The sequence below is a fragment of the Dermatophagoides farinae genome, chromosome 9, assembly GCF_024713945.1.
Source record: "Dermatophagoides farinae isolate YC_2012a chromosome 9, ASM2471394v1, whole genome shotgun sequence".
Classification (NCBI taxonomy): Eukaryota; Metazoa; Arthropoda; class Arachnida; order Sarcoptiformes; family Pyroglyphidae; genus Dermatophagoides; species Dermatophagoides farinae.
In genome coordinates this window covers 1802383-1826732 of record NC_134685.1, presented here as the reverse complement: position 1 = coordinate 1826732, position 24350 = coordinate 1802383, and the positions used below count along the sequence as shown (strand labels likewise).

Sequence of the window (24350 nt, the reverse complement as noted above, 5' to 3'; positions counted from 1 at the left end):
TTTACAGCATAATAATGATAATAATAATAATGATAATGAACTAGATAAAAATAATGATATTATTGTGAAAGAATCATTACCATCAGCGACCACATTGACTGAAACATTGATTAACGGTAATAAATCTACAAATTCTATTTCCGCTTTATCATCACCATCATCATCATCACCTCATTCAATTGTATCAATCATTTCGAATGTTTCTAATCATCATCATCATAGTCATAATAATAAAAATTGTGAAAAATCCACATTAACATTGAAACAAAATTGTAAATCATTTATTAATAAAAAGAAATTATCTCGTTCATCGTTATCACCAACACCATCACCATTATCATCATCATCATCATCATCATCGATATCATCAAATATTGATTCAGAAGAATCAATTATATTGACACCACCAATCAATGATACGTCTATAAAACAATTATTACCGATAACAACGTCACCATCATTATTTCATCAATCACAAACATCTGCATTCTATTTACCACCACCACCACCACCATTATCATCATCATCATCATCATCATCTGGAACATTAATTTCTACAACAACTGATTCGATTATGACCACAAGTGGCCGTAATAATAATAATAGTCCAAATAGTCAATCAACTGGTAGCAGTTCAGCAGCAACCGCTGCCGCAACAGCAGCAGCAGCAGCTGCAGCCGCTGCTGCTTTAATGATCAATATGAATCATCATCCATCACATTTACATCATCATCATCATCATCCACAACAATCGTTACCACCATCATCACATGCTATTCATTCACATCATACGGTAGCATCATTAGCTGCTCATCATCATCATCATCATCAACAACAACAATTAACCAATGGTTTAAATGTAGCAGGTGTATTACCACCACCACCACCTCCGCCACCATTACCAAATAATCATCATCATCATCATAATCTTCCGTTACATATTCCACATCCAAATCATCATCATCATCATCATCATCCACATTTGAATCTACATTCACCATTGCCGGCACATTCATCATCTACAGCAGCAGCAGCAACAACATCATTTGAACAAGTGTTACGTTCAGCTGCGGCCGCATCGATTGTGACCGGAAATGCTACCATATCACCAACATCATCACCAATTAATCATAATAATTCTGGTATAAATAGTGGCCATGGTAATAAACGTTCACGATCACCATCTATGCATGGTGGTGATCATCATTCATCAATGGTTGAATCATCAGTGGCTGGATTTCAGAAATTTTTTAAACTTTCATCTACACAACAACAATCAACATTGAATGATAATAGTGATGATGATGATGCATTATCTGTATCATCGATTGGATCATCAACACGTATTCATGGTGGTGGTAGTGGTGGTGGTGGTCATCCAATAAATTTGATTGGTTCAGCAGCTAGTAGTGGTGGTGGTGGTGGTGGTGGCAGAAGTATTACACCATCATCATCATCATCAACAACAATATCACATCATGGTGCCATAGGTGTTGAAACATCATCACCATTTGCATCGGCATTTTCATCAGCTGTTGCATCAAGTAATTTTTTATTGAGAAATTCAACATCACCAACAATAATATCATCACCATCATCATCATCATCGTCGATCAAACATCCGGCATTCACATCATTGGCACAAGATCCAAATACATTGGCCGTAATTAATGCAGCTGCATTTGCCGGTAATTTTACCGGTACTGGTAATAATGGAAATAATGGTAATGGTGATAATACAACACAAAACATTGGTGGAAATAATGGATCAAGTGGTGTAAATTCTAGTGGTTCAACAACACCCACTTCACCTATTGGTGATCGATCATCATCATCAATAACAACAACAACAACAACAACACGACGATCACATAGTACATCCGCAGCAGCAGCAGCTGCTGCTGCCGCTGCTGCAATTGATGCTAGTAGCTGTGCTTCTGGTTCTAGTACATCAAATGATTCATCAAGACATCCAAAATGTTCTAAATGTCGTAATCATGGTTCAAGAGTTCCAGTGAAAAGTAAGTTAATTTTTGAAGAAAAGTTTTTGTATTATTTTCACTCATATCGATCATATCATTCATGTGGTCAACACGAATCGTAAGAAAAGCAAGAGAGCAGTGACATTTGGCAATGAAATGAAATGAAATGAAAAAATCATTTTAAAACATTGCTGCTGTCTCTTTGAATCTTAGTATGCTGTGTGTGTGTATTCATGTTATATATGCGAATGGCGTGGTAGTATATTTTTTAGTTCGTTCGTTCGTATAGAAAAAATAATTTACGACTTTTTTGTTGTTGTTGTTGTTGTTGTTTATTTCAAATCATTCATTCCAATGAATAGTTCAATGGTCCATCATCAATTTGCAAAGTTTTTTTCGTTTTTTTCAGATTTTTTGAGCAAGTTTTTTTTTCGTAGAAAAAAATTTTCAACAAAAAAAAACGACAACAACCGAAAAAAATACTGTGAAACAAGAAAATTATTGGTGATGAAAAAAAAAATTTTTTTTTTCAGTGAATTTGTAGCCAGTGTGTGTGTCTGTTTGTGTTTGGACTTTGAAACATCCAACAACAACAACAACAACAAAAACGAGACTCACGGTTGATATTTTTATTACTTTCTCATCCTCATTATAATTATTATTATTATCAAAGAGAAACAGAAAAAAAGCAATAAATTTGGTTTCAAATGTTGTGTGTGTGTGTGTGTGAATTCATCCATTTATTCACATTTGTTTTTGTTTTTTTTTTTTTTTTGTTACGTTTGTTGCTTTGTTTCAATAGAGAGATAGAAAATTCTTTGCACGAAAAAAAGGGTTGGGTTCTGACCTTCGACAACATCCTTGATTTTTTTTTTCATTAACATCATTATCACCGTCGACCTTTGGACGTCGATGGCGGCGGCTGTTGATGTTCATCTGTCTATTGAAGTTGTTGTTGTTGTTGTTGTTGTTGATGTTGTTTTGTCCAAATGTTTAAATAATAAATATTTGCCCATGCGTTGTAACCTGTTTGTGTTATGAATATTTTGTAACATTTTTTTTCAGTGACCATTTCTGTGTTGTTGTTGTTGTTGTTGTTATCAAATGGAAACGGAAAACAAAACAACAACAACAACAACAACATTAATTCGATCATTTAGCTGTCGCCGGTTTTTTTTCATAATAATAATCATCATTTTGTAGCAAAAAAAAAAAAAAAAAAAAAAAAAAAACAAAACAAAACAAAACGGAAAAACAAAATACAATGATAAAAAAAATGTTTGTAATAAACATAGAATATTCGAATGGTAAATTCTAGAATTCTGGCTAGAATTTCGAATGGAAAAAAAAATAACCAATAAACCATACGATTTGACCATTTCATGTGTCTGTCTCTCTGTGTGTGTGTGTGTGTGCAATGTTTATCACTTTTTTTTTATTTTTTATTAATTATTAATATTGATTGGTGGCTGTCGTTGAAACATAAAACTTTGAGTGGTTTTTTTTCTCCACTTCTTTTGCAGTACTGTTAGGAAATTTTATGATGAAAAAAAAACTGGACAATCCAAACACCACCACCACCATGTAGAATATGAAAAAAAATTGTCTTGAAAATGGATTATTTATCAAGAAAATAACATCACGATACAAAGCACGTATTATAAGAAATTAAAATTGGCTACATTGTGTGTGTGTGTGTATGTCTGTGATGATGATGATTGATCCAAATATCAAACAAAGAATCTTTCTAGTTAATCTTGAAATATACAATTCTTGATACTCAAAAAAAAAATTCTAATACCCGATTTTCGGTTATTGCTCTATTCTCTGTTTTCATTCAATTTGAATCCAAAAAAAAATAAAATTTTTTTTCATTTCCGTTTCAAACGAAAATCTGATTAACACAACGACGACGACGACGATGATAGGTGTGTGTGTGTGTGTGTGTGTGTGGTATAGCAATTTTATTTCACAGAAAGAATTGAGAACTGAATTTTGTTACAATTTTTTCACAATTTTTAATAGTCTATCTTTGTGTGAAATTAACAAACAACAACAACAACAAAAAAACAATGCTATTTCAGTTGATTATCCATTATTATCGACCGGAAGATGTATATCCGATCAAACATCCGCCACTACCACAGCCACCACTACTATTATCATCATCAACAATAAATGATTCTCATCATTTGAAAATAGGAAATGTCATCATTAAAATGATTATCGTGTTTCGGATGGTTGTTTGTATCGTTTTTATTTTGGCCTTTTTTTTGTTTTGTTTCATTCAACAGAATATTGTTTTTTTTCAGCAACAACAACAACAACAACAACAACAACAACAACAACAACAACAATAACAATAACAACAACAACGACAAAAAATTGAATTCAGTTCTTTAATAATTAAATGCTGTTGATAATGTTCTGTTTGAACAACAACAACAACAACAATCGCAACAATAAAAATGACAACAACAACAACAACAACAACAACGAAACCTAATCAAAATCTAAACAAAATCAATGATAGACAATTGGTTGAACAAATAGAAAATGGATTCCACCATCCCCACCATCCCATGCCATTCAAAAAAAAGACTAATAAAACTAAATTGAACTTGCATCCGAGAAAAAAATAAAAGCAATTTTTTTTTACTCAAAAATGTTTTTCTTGTTTCAAATGATGATGATGATAAAAATCCATGAAAATATCTGTGTGTGTGTGTGTGTAAATAGAATTTTCCAATACAAAACTTTGTAGCTTTAACAAAAACAAACAATTGTAACAAATGTGAAAAAATGGCCTAAACGATAGAAAATTTTACTTGTTATCGTCGTCGTCGTAGTTGTTGTTGTTGTTGTAATTTTATTTCTTTAATAGAACAACAACAACAACAACAACAGTAGCAGCAGTAGCAACAAGAATCTAGATTCTCGAATACAGAATTGCAAAATAATAATGAAAATCGAAAAAAAAGCCTAAATCACACAAAAGACACATGTATTTCCATTGGAAAAAAGTTTTAAAAGCGACAAAAATTCAAAAAAAAAAATAGAGATTAGAATTAATTAGCCAAAAGTTAAATTTTTTTTTTTGCTACAATACATTGATTATAATTATTATTACATAACATTGATTTAGATGGATTTATTTTTTTTTTGTTTTGTTTTGTTTTGTTTCATAAAGCTTAAGAATATTCTCAGCTTTTTTGTTCTGCTGCTACATATTGCTCTAGAATTGAACATTGTACATTGTCAACTCAATTGTCTGTCTGTGTGTGTGTGTGTGTGCGTGTGAAATTAAAAAAAAAAAATTAATCTCCAGCCACTGCTAGTTGGCCTTGGAATTGGATTCTTGTTTTTCATTTTTCTTTTTCTTCTTCATTTTCGTGTGTCAAAATTTCCATATGTAAAACCAAACCAAAGAATTCGAATTTCGATTATAATGGCATTCAAAGTGTTACGAAAAAAAAAATGATGAAAATAAGTAGAAATTCAATTTTTTTCTCCACTTTTAAAAAATTGTTACTAATCTATATATCACCTTTTTTTTTGTTTGTTCATTGGAATCGGAATAGCTTTTCTTTTTTTCGATTCCAACGTTTTTTTTTGGCGTTGAATATACGCAGAATATTCAATACCAGGACCGAAAAAAAAAATTCTAATTTAAGCCAATATACTCATTCATGGTATTCGGAAATCCGGAAAGTTTTTCTTTTGTGTTTGCTTGATTTTTTTTGTTTTTTCAAGTAAAAAAAATTTGTGCTGTTTAGCTATCTGGGAATGAAAAAATTGTGGATTTTTTTATTGTTGTAGTGGTCGTGGTAGTAGTGGTGGTGGTGGTGGTGCGATTCTTCATCATTATCATCATCATCATCATCATAGATGACATCTCTTGGTCAAAGATTTTTTTTTTAACCAAGAAAATTTAAAATTTACTCATGAAATTCCGTGTGTTTTTTTTTCATCTGTTTTTCACTTTTTTCTTTTTTTTTTTTTGGATATAAGATACCAGACAGATGGGTCATAAGAATTTGAACAGAATAAAACGTCTCTATTTTATCAATTTTGATTGGATTTTTATGTAAAAAAAAACAAAATTATCGGACATCAAAATATTGAATGAACCATAAAATATGAATGAATGAAAATACGATTGATCAATCGATTTTCGATCATATTTAACTGATTAGGCCGAACAAAAATGGTCAAGACATGAATCAAATTGTTTTTTTTTTTGATATTTTAATTTATAAATTGAATTTGTTGTTGTTGTTGTTGTTGTTCAACTCCAATCTTTATGATGATTCTATTTTTTTTTTTTTTTTTTTGAGTTGAAATTCATCTTGTTTGCTCCAGAAAAAAAAAGAACAACAACAAGACATGCGTATCGATCTGTGATGAACAAATAAAAAAAAAGTTTGTAGCAAATGGTCAATAGACTGTAGCGAATAGCAATTTTGCTACACAATCATTGTTTCTTCTTTTGAAAATTCTGCAAAAAAAACGAAACAACAACAACAAAAAATGGAAAAATGGAAAAATCGATTAAAGAATTTTTCAATCGAAATTCTATTTTCATTTTTAATTCCTTTTTTCAACATACACACACACACACACATGCAATTCAATTTCAGGAATAAATCGGATTTGATCCATAAAATAAAAACGAATCATCGCCATCATTATGTACAGAAAGGCAAAAGAATAAAAAAAAAACCATATATTCATAAATAACAAACCAACACACACACACACTGGGCTTTTTTTCCAGAAATTCAGGTCCATCCAGCCATTTAAACCGAAGGGATCGAAATCGAAAAAAAAGACAAAAAACAAAATACGAGCCCATTTCCATCGTTCCATTCGACCATTTATTAGTCTCATATTTTACACTGGTACATTCTCATTTGGTATATATTATGTTTCATTGTTTTTTTTTGCTTTTTTTTTTACTTTCTTCACTTTACTTACCCATTTTGTTATCATTTCGGTTTTAATTTTTTCTTTTCGTCTTTTCATTATCCATAATTTTCAAAAATTTTTTTTCTTTTCGATTCTGTGGCTGTGATGATCTGGAGAAAGAATGGGGAGAGAGAGAATGGGGACTGAGAGACTGATGAAATTGAAATTGAATTGAAAATATAAATAATAATAAAACAAGAATAAAAAAAAGGAATTTTTTTTTTTTTTTTTTTGGTTCAACTAAAATATAAAATATGTTATGTGATTCTCTACATATCATAATAATAATAATAATCATATACAGAATATATTTTATTGACTTGAAAAAAACATTGTTCTCATTTCATAGAATATCATCATCATCAAATATATAATGTTTTGTGTTCCATTGATGAGAGCGGGTGAAGGGGGGGGAAGGAAATAAATATTGCATTTGGGTTATTCATAAATAATGTGTGTGTGTGTGCGTGGCATTGTAATAGTGGTGGTGGTGTTGTAGTGTGAACGAAAAAAATCTTTTTCAAAAAAAAAAAAAATTTTTTTGCCATACGATCCGATTTCCGGAAATTCATCGTTTTTTTCGCTCTCTTTTTCTCTCTCTGTCTTTGCCATCATCATCATCATCATAATGATGATAAAATGAAATAGAAAAAAAAATTTTTTGGGAGTGGGGTAATAAAATATATTGCGTAAACAACAACATAAGCATTGATGATGATGATGATGACCATGATGATATGATCATCATATGATGATCAACAACAACAACAACAACAAAATAACCGAGATATAATTTCAGCCAAAATATTCAATGTTCTATATTGGACACATTTATCCATTATTTTGTTGTTATTGGCAATAGTGGTGGTGGTGGTGGTGGTGGTGATTGCTGCAAAAAAAAAAAAATTTCCTCTCTGATATCATAATGGGACCATAATTTATGTGTATGGCGTGCGTGTGTGTGTGTGTGTGTGTAAATATCACACATAGAATAAAATATATAAAACTGTAGACAAAATATTTTCCTATGGAATATTCATTGAAACAACAACAACAACAAGATCAATGTTGATGATGATGATGATGGTGGTGATTCTATGTTTATTCTGTAGTTGAAATAGTGGTCAATAGTTGATATTCGGTATTCGGTGATGATGATATTCAAAAACAAGGTAAAAAAAAAAATTCTTTGATTATGATGATGTTGATGATGATGGTCATCATTATTTTTATAATTTTTTTTTAGATTCTTTGTTTTTTTATTACTACTACTACTACTGCTACTGCTACTGCTACTACTTTTATTCTTGTCATTCTGGTTATTCGATTTTTTTTTTATTCAAATATTCAAATGATGACCATACACACACATAATCACCTATTAATAATATGGTCATTTTATCATTTTTTTTATATATTCATTTCCTGAAAAAATGGACTTTTTTTTCGTTTTAATTTTCTTATTATGTCATACACATATAATGAATGGATTGTAATAGATGGACATGCTAATTTCATTTCGGATTCATCATCATTGAATTGAATTCGGTTGGCATTTACACACACACAAACGCACACGAAATTCATAAATTGAAATCACAAAAAAAATAACTAGGTTCGTGTTGGGCCATAATTTTATTAAATTATCAATAATTTGACATTGAGGGAGAGACAGAAATATTACCTTAATGATGATGATGATGATGATTATTATTATAATTATAGTGACAATAAAACTACTGAAAAAAATCGCTAAAGTTTAAAGCAAGTGAAAAAAAAGAAATGGAAAAAAAAATTTGTAATAACGACATTTATGGATCTGAATTTTTATTTTGTCACACACAAAAAAAAATCACAATGAATGTCCACTTTTCACATTCAAAAATGTTGAATGATAAACACCCACACATTGATGCATATATATGCTATATGAATCAATGTGTAACTATTATAATATGTATCCATTTTTGAATTGTTTTGTAGCAAAAAAAAAAAAAAAAAAAAAAATTGCAAACTATCGAGCATGCGTATTTTGATGGTGAAAATTTTTTTATCCATTTCAAATCATCATTGACCTTCATCGCATCGTATACACACACACACACATTGGATGGATGCAGTAGTGGGTGGTGAAAAGATGTAGGTTTTTTTTTCTTCCAAAATGAATTCAATGAGCTTTATAAATCAAGAAAATTTTTTTTTCCATTTCATATCTTTTGAATGGAAAAAAAAGGATTCAATTGCTAAAAAAAAAAAAAATCCAACCCATTCATCTATCTATCTGACTGACTGTTTTTTTTCCATTTGGTTGGTCGTTAATCCATGTTCATAAGTCATGAAAAATCATTGATATGAATCATTTGTTGTAGTTATTGCATTCACCAAAAAGAAAACAAAAAGAGGATTATCGTAAACAGAACAAATCGTTCAATTTGTTACTTGTTTTCAATGATAAAACCCAAAAAAAAGAGAGACAAAATCTTTGAATTTCAGTTAAGTTTTCAATCATTTTTTTCCCATTTTGGACAAGGTTCATTGATTCTTTTAAAAATATGATTTTTTTATAGGATTTTTTTCCATCTTTTTCACTTTATCGGATGATGAAAATTGAAAAGTTTTTTTTTTTTTTTTTTTTTGGTCATTAGATTCGAGCTGTAATTATGCTGATTTTGTGGAGTAAAATTATTTTTTTTTCTTTCTGGTTTGATTGATTGAGTGATTAAATTATCTTTTTTGTCGAATTTGATGATTAAAAATTGATATATACAGAACCGATTGTGAATGAATGTATTTGAATGGTGGGGACAGCAGTAGTGGTAGTAGCAGTAGTATTAAAGTGTGAAAGTGTGAATAATGGCCTTGAATTCTTGTGAATATATTGAAAACAAATTTGATGAATTGATGATGATCATCAAAGATGGATTGAATAAAAAAAAAAATTTGAAAATATGCAAAATCTTTTTTATTCATTTGTTTTGTATTGATTTATGAATAATTGTCACGCAATTCATCATTTTCATTCATTAGATTCAATATGATGATGTGATTTCAGTGTTTGGTTCTTTAGTTTTCTTGATAAATGATGATAAAATGGTAATGATTAATTTTGGAACGATAGTGAAATGTTGAAATGGATGGATTTTAAATGCAAATATTTCATTTTTTTTTTGCTGCCCTCTCATTCTCTCTCCCGTGAAGTCTGTTTATGTCATGGATGATTTTTTTTTTTTTGTTTCGCATATGATTGGTGTACCACGAATCATCATCATCATTATCATCGGTAAACATCATTATTAATTGTGTAGATGTTGTGTTCCAAGAATTTTTTTTTTTATTCAAAACACAATAATAATAATAATAACCATAATAATGACAACAACAGAAGAAGAAATGAATATATGAAAAAAAAATTCTGTTCCGTTTATTCTGTTATTCTATTCCATTATTCTGCGATTTTCATTTTCAAACCGAATGATTTTTCAGGAATTTTTGTTTGTTTATTGTTTTTTTTTCGGTAGTTTTTTCCTGATTTCTTTTTTTTTCTCTCTCTCTCTCATTGGCCACATCGTTTGGCATCGGCCAAATCGATATTTTCATATTGATTATACATTCGATTGATTGATTGTTTATTGTTCCATAAATATGATTATTATTTGTACGGAAATTTCCGAGAAATTTATTTTTTTCAGAAATTACTAGTTTCATAAACCATTTTTATGGAAAACAAAATTCCTGGTAAATTTCCATTGAATTTGTGTGTGTGTGCGAAGAAAAATATTCAAAAATCTCATCATTATGGCTTTATGAACAAGTGGTATGAAAAATTTAATTTTCCATCTTTGATGACGACGATGATGATGATGATTAATATATATTTGGGTGCAAATCTTGATGATCATTTTTTTGTGTTTCATGATGGAAAAAATTCCACAATTTTAAAATGAAATTTTTCATTGGAAATTGATGATGATGATGATGATGATGAAAGAATAGTCAAGCATTGGCCAAACAAATTTTGAAATTGAATTAAAACAACAACAACAACGACGACGACCAGAAAGAAAATTGAGAAATAAAAATTTGGTTTTTTGTTTTGTTTTTTCTTCATTCAATTTGCTTACATGAATAATTGTCATTGAGATTCATGTGAAAGAATTTAGAGAATTTCATTTTCGATTACTGTATGCGTGTTGTGTATGTGTGAATATTCACTTTTGGTGATGATGATGATGATGATCGGTACACACTCATATAAACTTGAATATGTAATAATGGCTGCTACTGCTGCTGTTGTTGGATCATCATGGATCATCATCATCATCATTGCCTACGCCTAGATTGTAATGATGAATGAATGAATGATAAATCCTTTTCCATGAATAGTGGAAAGAAAATTGAAAATCAGCAAAAAATAAAACAAAAAAAAAATTCATCAAAATCATTTTTTTAGAATATTTCATTTCATTCGAATTTTTTTTTTAATTTGAAATTCAAGAATTTTTCATTTGTTTTTCATCAAAAAAAAAAAAAAAAAAAAAAAAAACAAGAACGCAAACTCAATGCATCATTCATGTGATTCAAATGATTCTATTCTACTATACCCATGTTTTCAATGGAAATATTCTCATTTGGACTATTCCAAAAAAAATTATTTGTAGTTGTTGCTGGAACCTTTCACCTTCATCATCCAAAATGGATAAAAATCATGTGAGCTTTTCATATATACTTTGTGTGTGTGTGTGTGTGTGTGTGCTAATGTGTCTGTGTTATTCGACCTTGGACAACTAAAACACAATAATACACACATCACATGATTTGTTTCAATGAACTTTAAACAATTGCCCAAAATGAATCACATGGTTGTACATAAACACATCAAACACACACACACACACACAGGCACACATTTTTTTCGATGGTACGTAATGGCATTTCAAGTAAAATCATATGATCATAAAATCCAAGGTCATCAAAAAATGAGTTCATCTTATGACTTTAGAAACTAATGAGAGGTCGTGATACGATCGAAATGAATGAACAAAAAAAAATGCCTCAACATCGGACAACCAGAATTCATTTATGATTCAGATTGAATTTTGTTTTTTTTTTGATCATAATGATAGAGTGATAGAACAATGATTACGATGATTATGATGATATTGATTTCAATTTTCTTTTCGTTTTTTTTTTTTTTTTTGTTTGTTTGTTCAAAATATATCAATTTAAGAATCAAAAAACATAAACAACAACAACAACATCATCATTTTGTTGTTCGTTATTCTGGATATAGTATGTGCCTAATCGGGCGAATAAAATTATCCACCAAAAAAGAGAAAGAAAGGAAAATGAATTCAATTTGTTGTTTTTCTCTCTCTCTCTATTTTTCTCAATCAAATTATTAGGTTTGTTTTTTTTCAGTAGTTTATTTCAATTTCAATTCTGATTCAATTCAGATCGATTTGATTGTATATATTATTATACACATTATAAACAGAATCAAATTCATATCAATTCAGGGCCAAAAACAAAAAACAAAAATTCTTTCATTTATGGTTTACTTATTGGTTATTCTTATTCATTTAGAATAAGAATTTCAGAATCATTTGGATTCTTAATTGAATATTACTACTATTTTTTTTTGTTCACTTTGTTCTGGTGTACAAACACACACACACACACACACGCACACGGATATACAGAATTGACTTGTTTTTCCCATTCAATTCTGTGTATATTTGTTTGCTACAGTATCAAAATCGTAAAGTTAATAATAATAATAATAATTCTTTGCTAAATTCTGGCTTCATCTATAAATTGGCCAATGTTTTTTGTTGTCGTTGTTGTTGTTGTTGTTGTCGTAGTTTCAATATGGTTACAATTTGCTGTTTTTTGTTTTCATATTCATTAATCAAATCACAAACTCAATATGAAAAGAAACAAGAGAGAGAGAGAGAGTGAGAGAGCGATTGTGATTGATTCAAGACAATCAATGAATTCAAATCAAATGAAATAGGATTAAACATCGATATACATGTATGTATATGGTATATGTGTGTACATTTAATCATTTGACAACATCAACAACAACAATTCAGTAATGAATTAAATTGTACGACATTTCCTGATTCTATTCACAATAATTTCATACAAAAAAAGTTGATCCCTCTTGAAGTGTAAAGGAATCATGTAAGTGGATGAAAATCCTTAAGAATCGTTAATAAATTCTGTGGTTAGAAAATCAAATGAAATGAATTCATATGAATAATATCTACACACACACACACAGTCGACCACCACAGTTTTTGGTGGTTTTTTTTTGCTAGTTTTCAAATCAAAAATTGTACAAATTTGTTACAATTACACACACACACACACAAACCAAACATATTTGAAAACATGAATAAATCCCTTTTCACAAATTCAATGATTGGATTTTGTTTTGTTCAATTAGAATGCACACAGAACAAGATTTTCAAGAATTACTGTTGGATTGTTGTGAGACAAAAAAAAATCAAGTGTGTGTGTGGCGTGTGAATTTACATTTGATTACAATTTTTATTACACAACAACAACAACAATATGTGATGAGATGATTCAATCATTCACACTGCATTTTATTTCTTGTATTTCATACTGAAAAATATTTCACAACACCCACACACACACACCAATGAATTTGGTTTAGGATTTTGATTTTTGCAAAACGAAAACAAACAAAAAAATTTTTTTTGAAGATTTACAAAATTTGAAAATTTTATCGATTATTGTGTGTGTGTGTAGAACATTGACATTTGTAATGTGATAAACAGTTGAAAAAATTATACACACAACACACACACACACAAAGTGATAGGAAAATCCATTTTTCCTATGAATTCTAAACATCTTTTTAAAGCCAAAAAAAAAACAACTTTGTGGCGGTGGTGGTGGTGGTGGTTGCGATGTTGAGCATCGGGGGGAAATAACCTCGTTCATATATACGAATGGACGGATGTGACGAAAATTGTTGGTTGTGGTTTTTCTTTTTCGTTTGTTTGGCTGAAGAAAAAAAAAAATTTTCATGATTTCGAAAGTGGCTAAAAAAAGAAAATTTTCGGCTTTCCAGCAAAAAAAAGAAAAGAAAAACCTTGATTATGTTTCTTGGAATTGGAATTTTTTTTTTCTGTCTTTTCGACAGTTTTTTTTTTGGCCTCTTGAATGATATATTGTGTAATCTAATGGATCAACAAGAGAGAGAGGCCCGATTAGGAAAGAAAAAAAATGTGTTCGTGTGTCCGATACGATCAATCAATTTTCAATCGATCAGTCCATTTTTCTTTTCTTTTTTTTTCCACTGTTGGTTGGTGGACATCATTCTTTAATGATCATGATGATTTTGTGGTGCCTCTTGGTTGTTTTTTTTTTGTTGCTATTTTTGGTGGTAGTCACGTTTGTATTTTTCTTGTCTGTTTTTTTTTTTTTGATCATTTGTTACCCTCTTGATGAATCGAGGTTAAATGTCGACTGGCGGAGGAGGAGGAGGAGGATGATGAGAAAGATGTTAAGTAAAATCTCCTCCTCGTCGTCGTCGATTTTATCATTCCTTTGCACTGCAGTGAATATGTGTGGATGTGGGTGTGTGCGATTAGTCTATAGATAGATATTAGCATATTATTAAGCCACTACCTTGAACTTTGTTGACCCGTACTAATTTATTTTCTTTTTTTTTTGGTTTCATTTCATCAACCTCCGCCCTTTTTTGGTTTTTTTTCACTTTTTTTACTCCTCTTGGTTTTGTGCATCCTCATCATTTCAGATCATAAACGTTTTTGTCCATGGAAAGATTGTCATTGTGCAAAATGTGACCTAACAAATCAACGTAAAAAAATTATGGCTGCACAGGTTGCATTACGTCGCCAACAGGAACAAGAAGAAGAGCTTGGTATTGCTGTGCCGGAAATTATTTCACCTGAACAACATCAACAAATGATTCAACAAGCTCAACAACAACAACAACAAAAAACAACGATCACATCATCATCATCATCGTCATCATCAACATCGATAACAACAAAATCAACATCAATTTCATCGGCTTCATCATCAAGACAGCAACAACAACAGAATAGTCCATCATCAGTGGCTACTGTAGCTGCATCATTAGAATCACTGCTGTCATCCAGTGGTCAACAGACGAATCAACAACAGCAACCAAATACAATTGTACATCATCATCCACCATCATTATCATTGAATAATGTTATTGGTAGTGGTGGTGGTGGTGGTGGTCATCATCAATATCCGCCATTTGGATTATCATCATCATCATCAACAGCAGCAACAGCATCAACAACAACAACAACAACAACATCATCATCAACAACAACTTCTAATCAACGATCAATAATAAATGGTCCATCATCAATGATCAACAATACAGGTACTGGACAATTATCATCATCAACAACAACAACAACAACAAATAATTATTCATCAACAATAACATCATCAGCAACAGGAACAGGAACAACAACAACAGGGATTCGTTCATCACCAGAAATTATGGTCTATGATGATGCATCATGTAAGTTTGTTTTTTTTTTCTCCATACTTTCTTTTTTTTTCTTATCTTTATGCTACAAAGAATGATAATTTTAGGAATCAGTTAGAAACCAATCAGCCAAAAAAAAAAAAAAAATCGACCAAATATCGATTTTATCGATTTTATTCGAATGAATGAATTAAAAAATATTCCTATAATCCATACAACATTGCATTCACAGATTTGAATGTTATCTCATCTGTGGATTATCATCATCATCATCATCATCATCATTATTATTATAGAGCTTGATGATTATCAATGATGACAAATGTCAAAAATTTCTTACTTTTAGAATAGAGTTGATATGTTGAAAATTACCACCCACAATGAATATAACTAAAACTATCAATTATGATTTGTTTGTTTGTTTGTTTTTCTAATCTTAAATTATCATCATCATCATCATCATCATTATCATTAGCAGCAACAGTGGATGTATTACAGTTCATTTCACAGAGACAGACAGACACACGATTTGCATATATAGCTTGTTTGTTTTGTTTTTGTCTTGTTTCATTCATTTATTGTCAATTGTTATCATAATTATAATTTGATGATGATATAATAATCTCTGTGTGTGTGTGTGTGTGTGTGTGTTTTTTTTTTTATTTTCCATTCATTATCTGTATCATTTGTTTGTTTGGCCACCACCACCACCACCAACCAACACCGAGAAGTGGAAATTTTTTTATCCACTTTTTTTTTCTTTTTTTGATTAACAACCAACAAAGTTGACAAATTCTCATCATCATCATCATCATTATATATATAGGTTCAAATGGATATGGCTCGTTAGATTTGATGATGAATGTGGGGGAAAAAAACGGATTTTTTTTTCTCCCATGAATTTATAGAAATGACAAATGCCAAAAATCCCAAAAAAAAGAAATAAATTCTCTACACACACACACACTAATGTTTTTCTGTTTTTATTCTTGTCAGTTTCATTGTTTTTTTCTCTTCATCTTCTCAATTTTGTGTTTGAAATGTTGTTTCACCATCTTGATGATGATAATCATGATGATGGTGATGATTATCTTGATCCTCATTATTTGTTGTTGTTTGATTTAGATAAAATTTTGTTGTTTTTTGTTTCATCATGGTCAATCATTGGATTTTTATTTTATATATTCCATGGAGAAAAACTGATGATCATGATCATCAACCTTGGGTTTGGGTGTGTCGTTGTTTTTTCTCTATTTTTTTTTTTTTTGTTATTTTTGTAGATAGATCACCACATTGTACTAAATTTTTATTGAATCATTGAATGACAATGTGTCAACCACATACACATACAGACACACATAAACAGCCAAACAATAACCATTTGAATGGCCATGAAATAATTGGATACATTTTATAGATATTTGCAAATTTCTTTTTTGATTTTTTGAGTCATTTCATCCATCAGAAAATAATAATGGTCAGCCATTTTGTTCAATTTGTTGAAATGAAAATTTCCATGCTAGTGTGTGTGTGTGTGTGTGCAATTGTGTATGAAAATTACATTCATCATCGGTGCATAAAATTCACAAGAATCAACATCATCATCATCATCATCATCAACAACATTATGAACCATTGAAATGTATCGTATAGCCATCCATCTTCAAATATTCGTTCCATTCGTTCATTTTTTTTTCTCGATTAATTATCATTTTTTTTTGTTATTCGCAAGTTTAGTTTGAAATTTTTCTGTTTCGTTTTTTTTTCGTTGATTTTAGTTGGGCAATTCAGTATAGTCATCATCATAATAAATAATTGTTTCGATTAATCTCTCGTCTAGTTCATTGGTTTGTGTGTGTGTGTGTGTGTGGTACATTTGGACAAACCTACCTGCCTACCTGTCTATTATTTTCATCCATATCAAAATTACCTCTCTCTCTCTATGTCTGTCGTTGTTTTTTCTCTTTGTTTTTTTCCATAGAAATGTATCCATTTATTTTTCAAGAGTTACACAATCAAAAACACACACACACACGCAGATAGAAATGAATCAATGATTATCATGATTATAGACATATGGCTATAATAATCATCATTATGATCATCATCATCATCATCATCATCAACCAAAATTGTGTGTTTGTGTCTGCGTGTAAGAGAGTGAGAGAGGGTATATATCAAACAAATAAACAAACAAGGTGAATGAACATTTTTTTTTTTCGTTTTTACATACCAACATCATCATCATCATCATCATATATAGCCGGCCATTTTGTCGACCCAACCTTTTTTTTAGTTTTTTTTTCTACTGAAAAAAACCACATTTCAGTGTAGTATAGAGCACCAACACCACCACCATCACCACTACAACCACAAACAAATACACACACTGTACATATCTACCTGAATAATCACGACGACGACAACGACAAAATGTGGAATGTAATAGGCTTTTTTTGGTCGGTGCGAAAACAAAATCCCCCCCAAAAAAAATGGACACAATTTTCTTCATTATAGGTCCAGGTTTTTTTTCGATTTTTTTTCTGTCTGTAAAAAAAAGTTTTTTCTGGCCGCTAAACAAAAATATTTGGTTGAATTTGTCCAAGAGAAAAAAAATTCATGATGATTGTTTATGCAATAATAATGAAATAAAATGAAATAAAAACCAAGATTCCGGATGTTCGATGTTTTGGTTGATCATCTGGTTGTTTTGGTTGTGGTGGTGGTCACATCAACATAAAAATTGTCAACCACACACATACATCCAATCTGGTTGTGTGTGTGTGTGTGTGTGTATTTAAAGAATTTTCTATTCTCCATCTCATTCTCAGACCATCAAGGTCATCATCATCATCAATTTACTTTCACTACACACTGCTTACTTTTCGCTCTGTCTGTGTTTATATTTTCAATGTTTTCAAACACATTATTTTTCAAAGATTTAAAAATAAATATGGTCATAAAACCAAGAGAAAATAAAAAAAAAATTTTCACATTTATTTATATTGTCTATGGTCAATTTTAATTCAATTCAAACATTTTCATTCACATTGAAATTGTTTAAAGACGTACTATGTTTTTTTTTTCAGTGAAGAAAATGCATTTAAAAAAAAAATCCAAATTATACCCATTATTGGACATAATCTCCTTAGTAGAAAAAAAATGGATCATCAAACCAGACAAACATTGATGCATTAAACACACACACACACACGTCTTGTCTTGTTGTTTTTGTTACATAATCGATTTTCAGTTTGTTTGTTTGTTTGTTTTTTTTCATATTTAAAATTGGATACAAATTAATTCTAGAAAAAAAATGGCCAAATGGTTCCGGATGCGTTTGTTGTTGAAAATTATTCAGCACCCAAAAAAAAAATACTCTTAAAAATCATAAATGTAGATTCATTTTTTTTCTTTATCTTGTGCAATAATAATAACGATGATGTTCATCATTATCATCATCATGATCATCATCGTCATCATGTGTTCTGAATACATACATTGAAATTCTTCACATTTGCATCCAAACAACACCAACACCAACAACAACACCAACAACAACAACAAAATCATCATCTTATATAAAGAATTTGTTAAGATAAATAAATTGCCACAATGGGAAAATATTCATATAATAATATCATGGGCACAAAAAAAAATATTCTGTTTCACCATTATTTATCCGTTATTTTATCCTGGAATATTCTAATTCTTTTTTTTTCTCTCACAAATTCTGGGTGCAATTGTTATAACAAAATACGTCTCATTTATGGCTCATGATTTTTTTTCTGATAAAGCCATAAAACATAGCATCCAGAGAGAAACAAAAAAAAATTTTTCCACCATGTATATAATGAGCGATTTAATTGCAACATTTTCATTTATTAATTTGAATATAAATCACCCCAAAATTGCCCCAAAAATAATAATCCACTACTGTAAATGGATCGAATTATTGAATCAATCAAGAATTTTTCATCATTCGAAAATCAAGACCATCCATCCACCCACGCACACACACACACACACACACACAGAGAGAGAGATGCGATGCACCAATTTCTCATTGATCCAATAAACCGAAAAGAAAAAACATTAAAAGAGAAATTCTGTTTAATGTAGCAAAACAAAACAAAACAAAAAAAAATTCTTTTTAATATGCAACCCATTAATTTGCACAGAATTATATTCAATAAATTGAATTGAATCGTAATATAAAAAAATACAGAATAAAATACAATGAAAATTCTTTACACACAAACACACACACGCACACACAGATAAAAAAAAAGAAACATCTTAATTTTCAATCAATAACAAAAAACAACAACAAAGAATTTCAAAAATTCTATAAAATTCAAGAATTTTTTGAAAAGGAAAAAAAAGTTTCGCTGTTTTGCCTGTTTGATTGCAAATAAAGAAAATCCAATCATAAACGACACAAGAATCAAAATGGCTTGGATTCAATTTATTTAAGTTCAATTCAATTCAATTCATTTCATTTCATTTGTTTATCTGGTTGGTTGGTTGGTTTATTATCATTTTTGTCTTTTTGTCTGTGTGTGTGTGTGTGTGTGTTTGTCCAATGTTTTTTTTCTTGCTTGTTTGTTTGTTTGTTTCATTCTAAATTACCATTTTTATATTTATATTTATATTTATTTCGTATACACATCCTGTCACAATAATAATAATGGTTAAAATATCTACAAATAAGCAATAATAAACGGCGATAATAATAATAATAATCGTCCATTATTATAATTATGGGCAATTAATTTAATTATTTATGGTTCTAGCTACTACGAACAACAACAACAACAACAACAAATTGGTGATGACGATGATGACGATGATGATGCTTCCAATGGATGATTCTAGTCAGCAAAATGTTTGTTTGTTTGTTCAGTTTATTCATTCATCGTCATTGTTGTTGTTTGTCGTGGATAATGATGGTTGATGATGATGATGATGATGATAACGATCATTGAATTTTTTTTTTCAAACAGCAGCAACAACAACAACAACAACAACAGCGAAAAAAAATTTAAAGATTGTAATCGTTGTGAAATAAACAAAGAATGAAAACATTGACAGTAATTCAGTTTTTTTTCCAATGTTTATTAGCATCAATTTTAAATGTTTTTTTCCTGTTTTATTTTGGTTCTTTTCACCATTCTTATTGATTATTTAACTCTTTTTTGTTGCTGTTGTTGTTGTTGTTGATTTGTTTATATTAGTTTGATTATTATTAACTGAAAATCGATTTCGAATCGAATAGTTTATACATTTCAAAGTAATGTTTTTTGGTTTACTTTCAACGTATGAATCAGTCACACTTTTGATTGATTTTGTTATTGAAACATAAAGAGAACAAAAAAAAAAAAAAAAAATTCATGACTGAAACATAGAATATAAATGACGGGAAACCGTTATGTTTTTTTTTTACGTCGTACAACGATTCCAACAATTTTTCATTGATGATTTTCAATGGAATTTAATAACATCATCTTCAAATCATCATCAACTGAAATCTCTCTTTGCTTTGTCTTTTTTTTCACACAAAATGATGATGATGATGATGACTTGTGGTTTCAGAATCGACAGTCAAAGATGTATTTTTTTTTTCTTCTTTTTCTAAACATCTCTTGATTAGCAGTCATAATCATTATCATTATCATTAACACACAAGTGGCTTTTTTTTGGTGGTTTGGTGGTCATCTTTTTTTTCCACCATGATTATGATGATGATGATGATGATGATGATTATGGTTTTTGTTTTGTTTTGTTGAAAAAAAATGACCAATTTAAACTAAACAAAAGTATTTTTTCCCCTACCGCACACACACACACACACAGAGACAAACAAAAATTGATCAAAGTACTACTAAATTGAATTTTGTTTGTAGCATCCAAACTATAATGAGAATAATTATGTGAAAATTGTTGTTGTTGTGTGTGTGTGTGTGTGTGTGTGTGTGTGTGTGTGGACATTTATGTGTGTTCGTGTTATCTTTATTCTGTACAAAGATTATACAGAATGGTGTGAAATAAATTCCTTTTTTCATCATCATCATCATCATCATCATTATTGGAAAATTTTCCTGGAAATTCTTCATCATTTTAAATTTATATTTTTTTTTTTTGAAATTTTCTCGTTTTTCATTTTTTTTTTTTTTTTGATACAATTTGAACATTCCAAAAACTGTGTGTGTGTGTGTGTGTGTGTCTGTTTACATTAAAGAAAGAGAAGAGAAAAATAAACTGAAATCGATTGATTGATTGATTATCAATCCAATTTTTTTTTTATTTCACCACAATGGTCTATCTTGTGTTTATGTTTATATTTGAAAATTTAAATTTCCTTGACAGCTATACAAAGATAAAGTGTTAAATTTTTCTATTTTAGATCCATTGTAGCAACAATTGAAAGTAGCAAAACCAAAACAACAACAAAAAAACAACAAAAACAACAAAATGGACGACATAATTCCAGAGAAAGAAAAGAGTGAGAGGAGAGAGAGAGAGAGAGAGAAAAACTTTGGCCCTTCCAATCAATATCGATCATTTTTCACTAGAAAATTTTTTTTTTTTTTTTTTTTTTTGGATTTATCATTCATGGCAAATTGAATACTTGATCAGAGATTGATTGAGATTTTCATGTTTCAACACGATTGACATTATTGTGAATGTGCCAAGTGAAAATATAAGGATTTATCGTTGATTTTTGATCAATTTGCGCAAAAAAAAAAAATTAATCAACAGAAGAAGAAAAAAAAGAAAAAATTTCTTTTCGCAATTGCTGAATCAGCAATTTTTTTTATATATTGATTTTTCATATCATTTTTTTCGGTTTTGGATATCGGAAATCAATCACAGATCAATCAATCAAACACACACACACACACACACAAACAGTCGTATCGAATTGTATATACACACGGAAATCAAATGTATCCAAAAATAAGTTGAAAGAGTTGATTTGATTTGAAAATTTCAATGGATTCATTTTTTTCGATTGATAAATATTCAGAAAAAAATTGATACTTTTGATTTGTAATATTTGATTATTTTTTTTTCAGTGTTGATGAAAAAATTCATTTTTCAATCGATTACTCTCTCTCTCTTTTTGTTTCGGATATCCAAGGTCAAAAATTTAAACTACTGGTTTTTTTTACATTCAAACTACACAATAGTAGATTACCTATTAGGTAGGACCTAGGACATATGGCAATAGGGTCCGCAAATGTTTCTTTTATTAACTTTTCAAATTTTATAGGTACAATTTTTGTACCATGGCCAGGTTTATTTCAAACAAGAGGAAAAAAAATACCACACACACACACACACACACAAAACGAACCACGTAATGACAATAAAATGAAAAAAAATATCTATCCATCAATAACGACGACAATTATGACAAAAAAGCAAATAAAACACGCCTCCATCATTATCATCATTATTATAAATTCTAAATGAGCCGTAACAGTAAGGAAAAAAATTTGTCATTTACAAGAAAAAAATTCCGGTTATCATTATCATCATTATTGTTGTTCAAATATAGAAATTCTGATGACGAGATTTTTCCAAATACCTGTTTTTTTATTATTGACAAATGACAATTGGTCGAAAATGGCTGATTGGTTGACTGGTTTCTATTTTTTCTTGTTCTTGTTCTTGTTTGATTGATTAATATTTTTTCTGCCCACCCCTCACATTTTAAAAAAAATGTCAACTAGGAAGCATTGACCTTTTTTTCGGTCAATAAAAAATTCTGTTTTAAATTAAATCAGAATCCATTCTTTTTTCTTCCTCTGTTGTTGCTGTTGATTCTAAATCGAGTATTTAAAACAAAAATTGAATTTTTTTTTTCGTTTTTTTATCGTTTCTCTCTCTCTCTCTCACTTCCGTATGTGAATGATTGTTATTCGATTCTAAAATATCATATTGATGATAATCAGATGCATCAATGTCAAGCCGAATGGCACCTAGTCCAATACCAATGACCGATGATAATCGACGACAATTAGAATCATGGTGTCGTACATTGAATCAAAAATTAATGGAAAATCCAATTGAATTGATTAGCAATTATGCATTGATGGCATTATTACGTGAAAAATATGATCCAGGACGTGTTATTGATGCCCTACTTGAAGGTATGTGTACGTCATGTATGTTTTTTTTTTTTTTGTTTTGTTTATTCGATTCATTCGATTTATGTTCATCCATCTTTATATTCACTTTTTTCAACAAAGTTAATGCAAATTTTTTTTTCATAGATTTACAATGGCTACATGTTTAGAATTTTAAACATTTTAATATACACGGATGTTCATGATGATGATCATCATCATTTGAAGCATTTTGTATCGGGATTTTTTTTTACTTTGAAAAATGAAAACTTTTTTTCTCTGTTTTGTTCGCTGTTGAGCCATTGTTGAAAACAAAATTGGGATAAAATCAGAAAATCCATAGTTTGCTCTTGGTTGGTTGGTTGGTTGAATTGCTTATTTTTTTTTATTACTATGAGCCCGAAAAAAAATGGATGAGAAAAAAGAAAATCTTCATCTTTGGATGCTTTGGAGCTTCATCATCATGATCATAATCATCAAGCATTCACCACATGTGATTTTTTTTGTAACGTTTGAAAAAAACGACAACAGCAACAAAAAAATTTAATTTCAGTTTTTTTTTGTTGTTGCCATTTGTGAATGATGATGATGATGATTATTATGTTTTATTTTTTGCCATCCATTTCGTAGAATTTGAAATAAGAATCTTTATTTATTTCATTTCATTTTTTTTTTTTGCTACATCTATGTAGCGAATTGATGTAGCAAGACATGACATTAAGGAGTGATTTGAAT

At 29.7% G+C, this 24350-nt stretch overlaps 2 protein-coding genes across 3 annotated transcripts in view; one reads left to right on the top strand and one right to left on the bottom strand.

Annotated features, from left to right (window-relative positions):
- Nucleotides 1–264: 264 nt before the first annotated feature.
- LOC124497736 (uncharacterized) overlaps nucleotides 265–24350 on the top strand; it is a 36121-nt gene continuing 12035 nt past the window's right edge. For both annotated transcript variants that reach the window (XM_075733877.1, XM_075733875.1), the window contains exons 1-3: nucleotides 265–2021; nucleotides 14746–15513; nucleotides 23442–23639. In XM_075733877.1, coding sequence (XP_075589992.1) covers nucleotides 575–2021; nucleotides 14746–15513; nucleotides 23442–23639 — 2413 coding nt within the window. In that variant the 5' untranslated portion in view covers nucleotides 265–574. The remainder of the gene's footprint in view (nucleotides 2022–14745; nucleotides 15514–23441; nucleotides 23640–24350) is intronic.
- Nucleotides 22646–24350, bottom strand: part of LOC124497666 (glutamate receptor ionotropic, kainate 2-like) — a 28676-nt gene continuing 26971 nt past the window's right edge. Inside the window, exon 3 of the mRNA XM_075733878.1 lies at nucleotides 22646–22662. The gene's annotated coding sequence lies outside the window, so the exon portion shown is untranslated. The remainder of the gene's footprint in view (nucleotides 22663–24350) is intronic.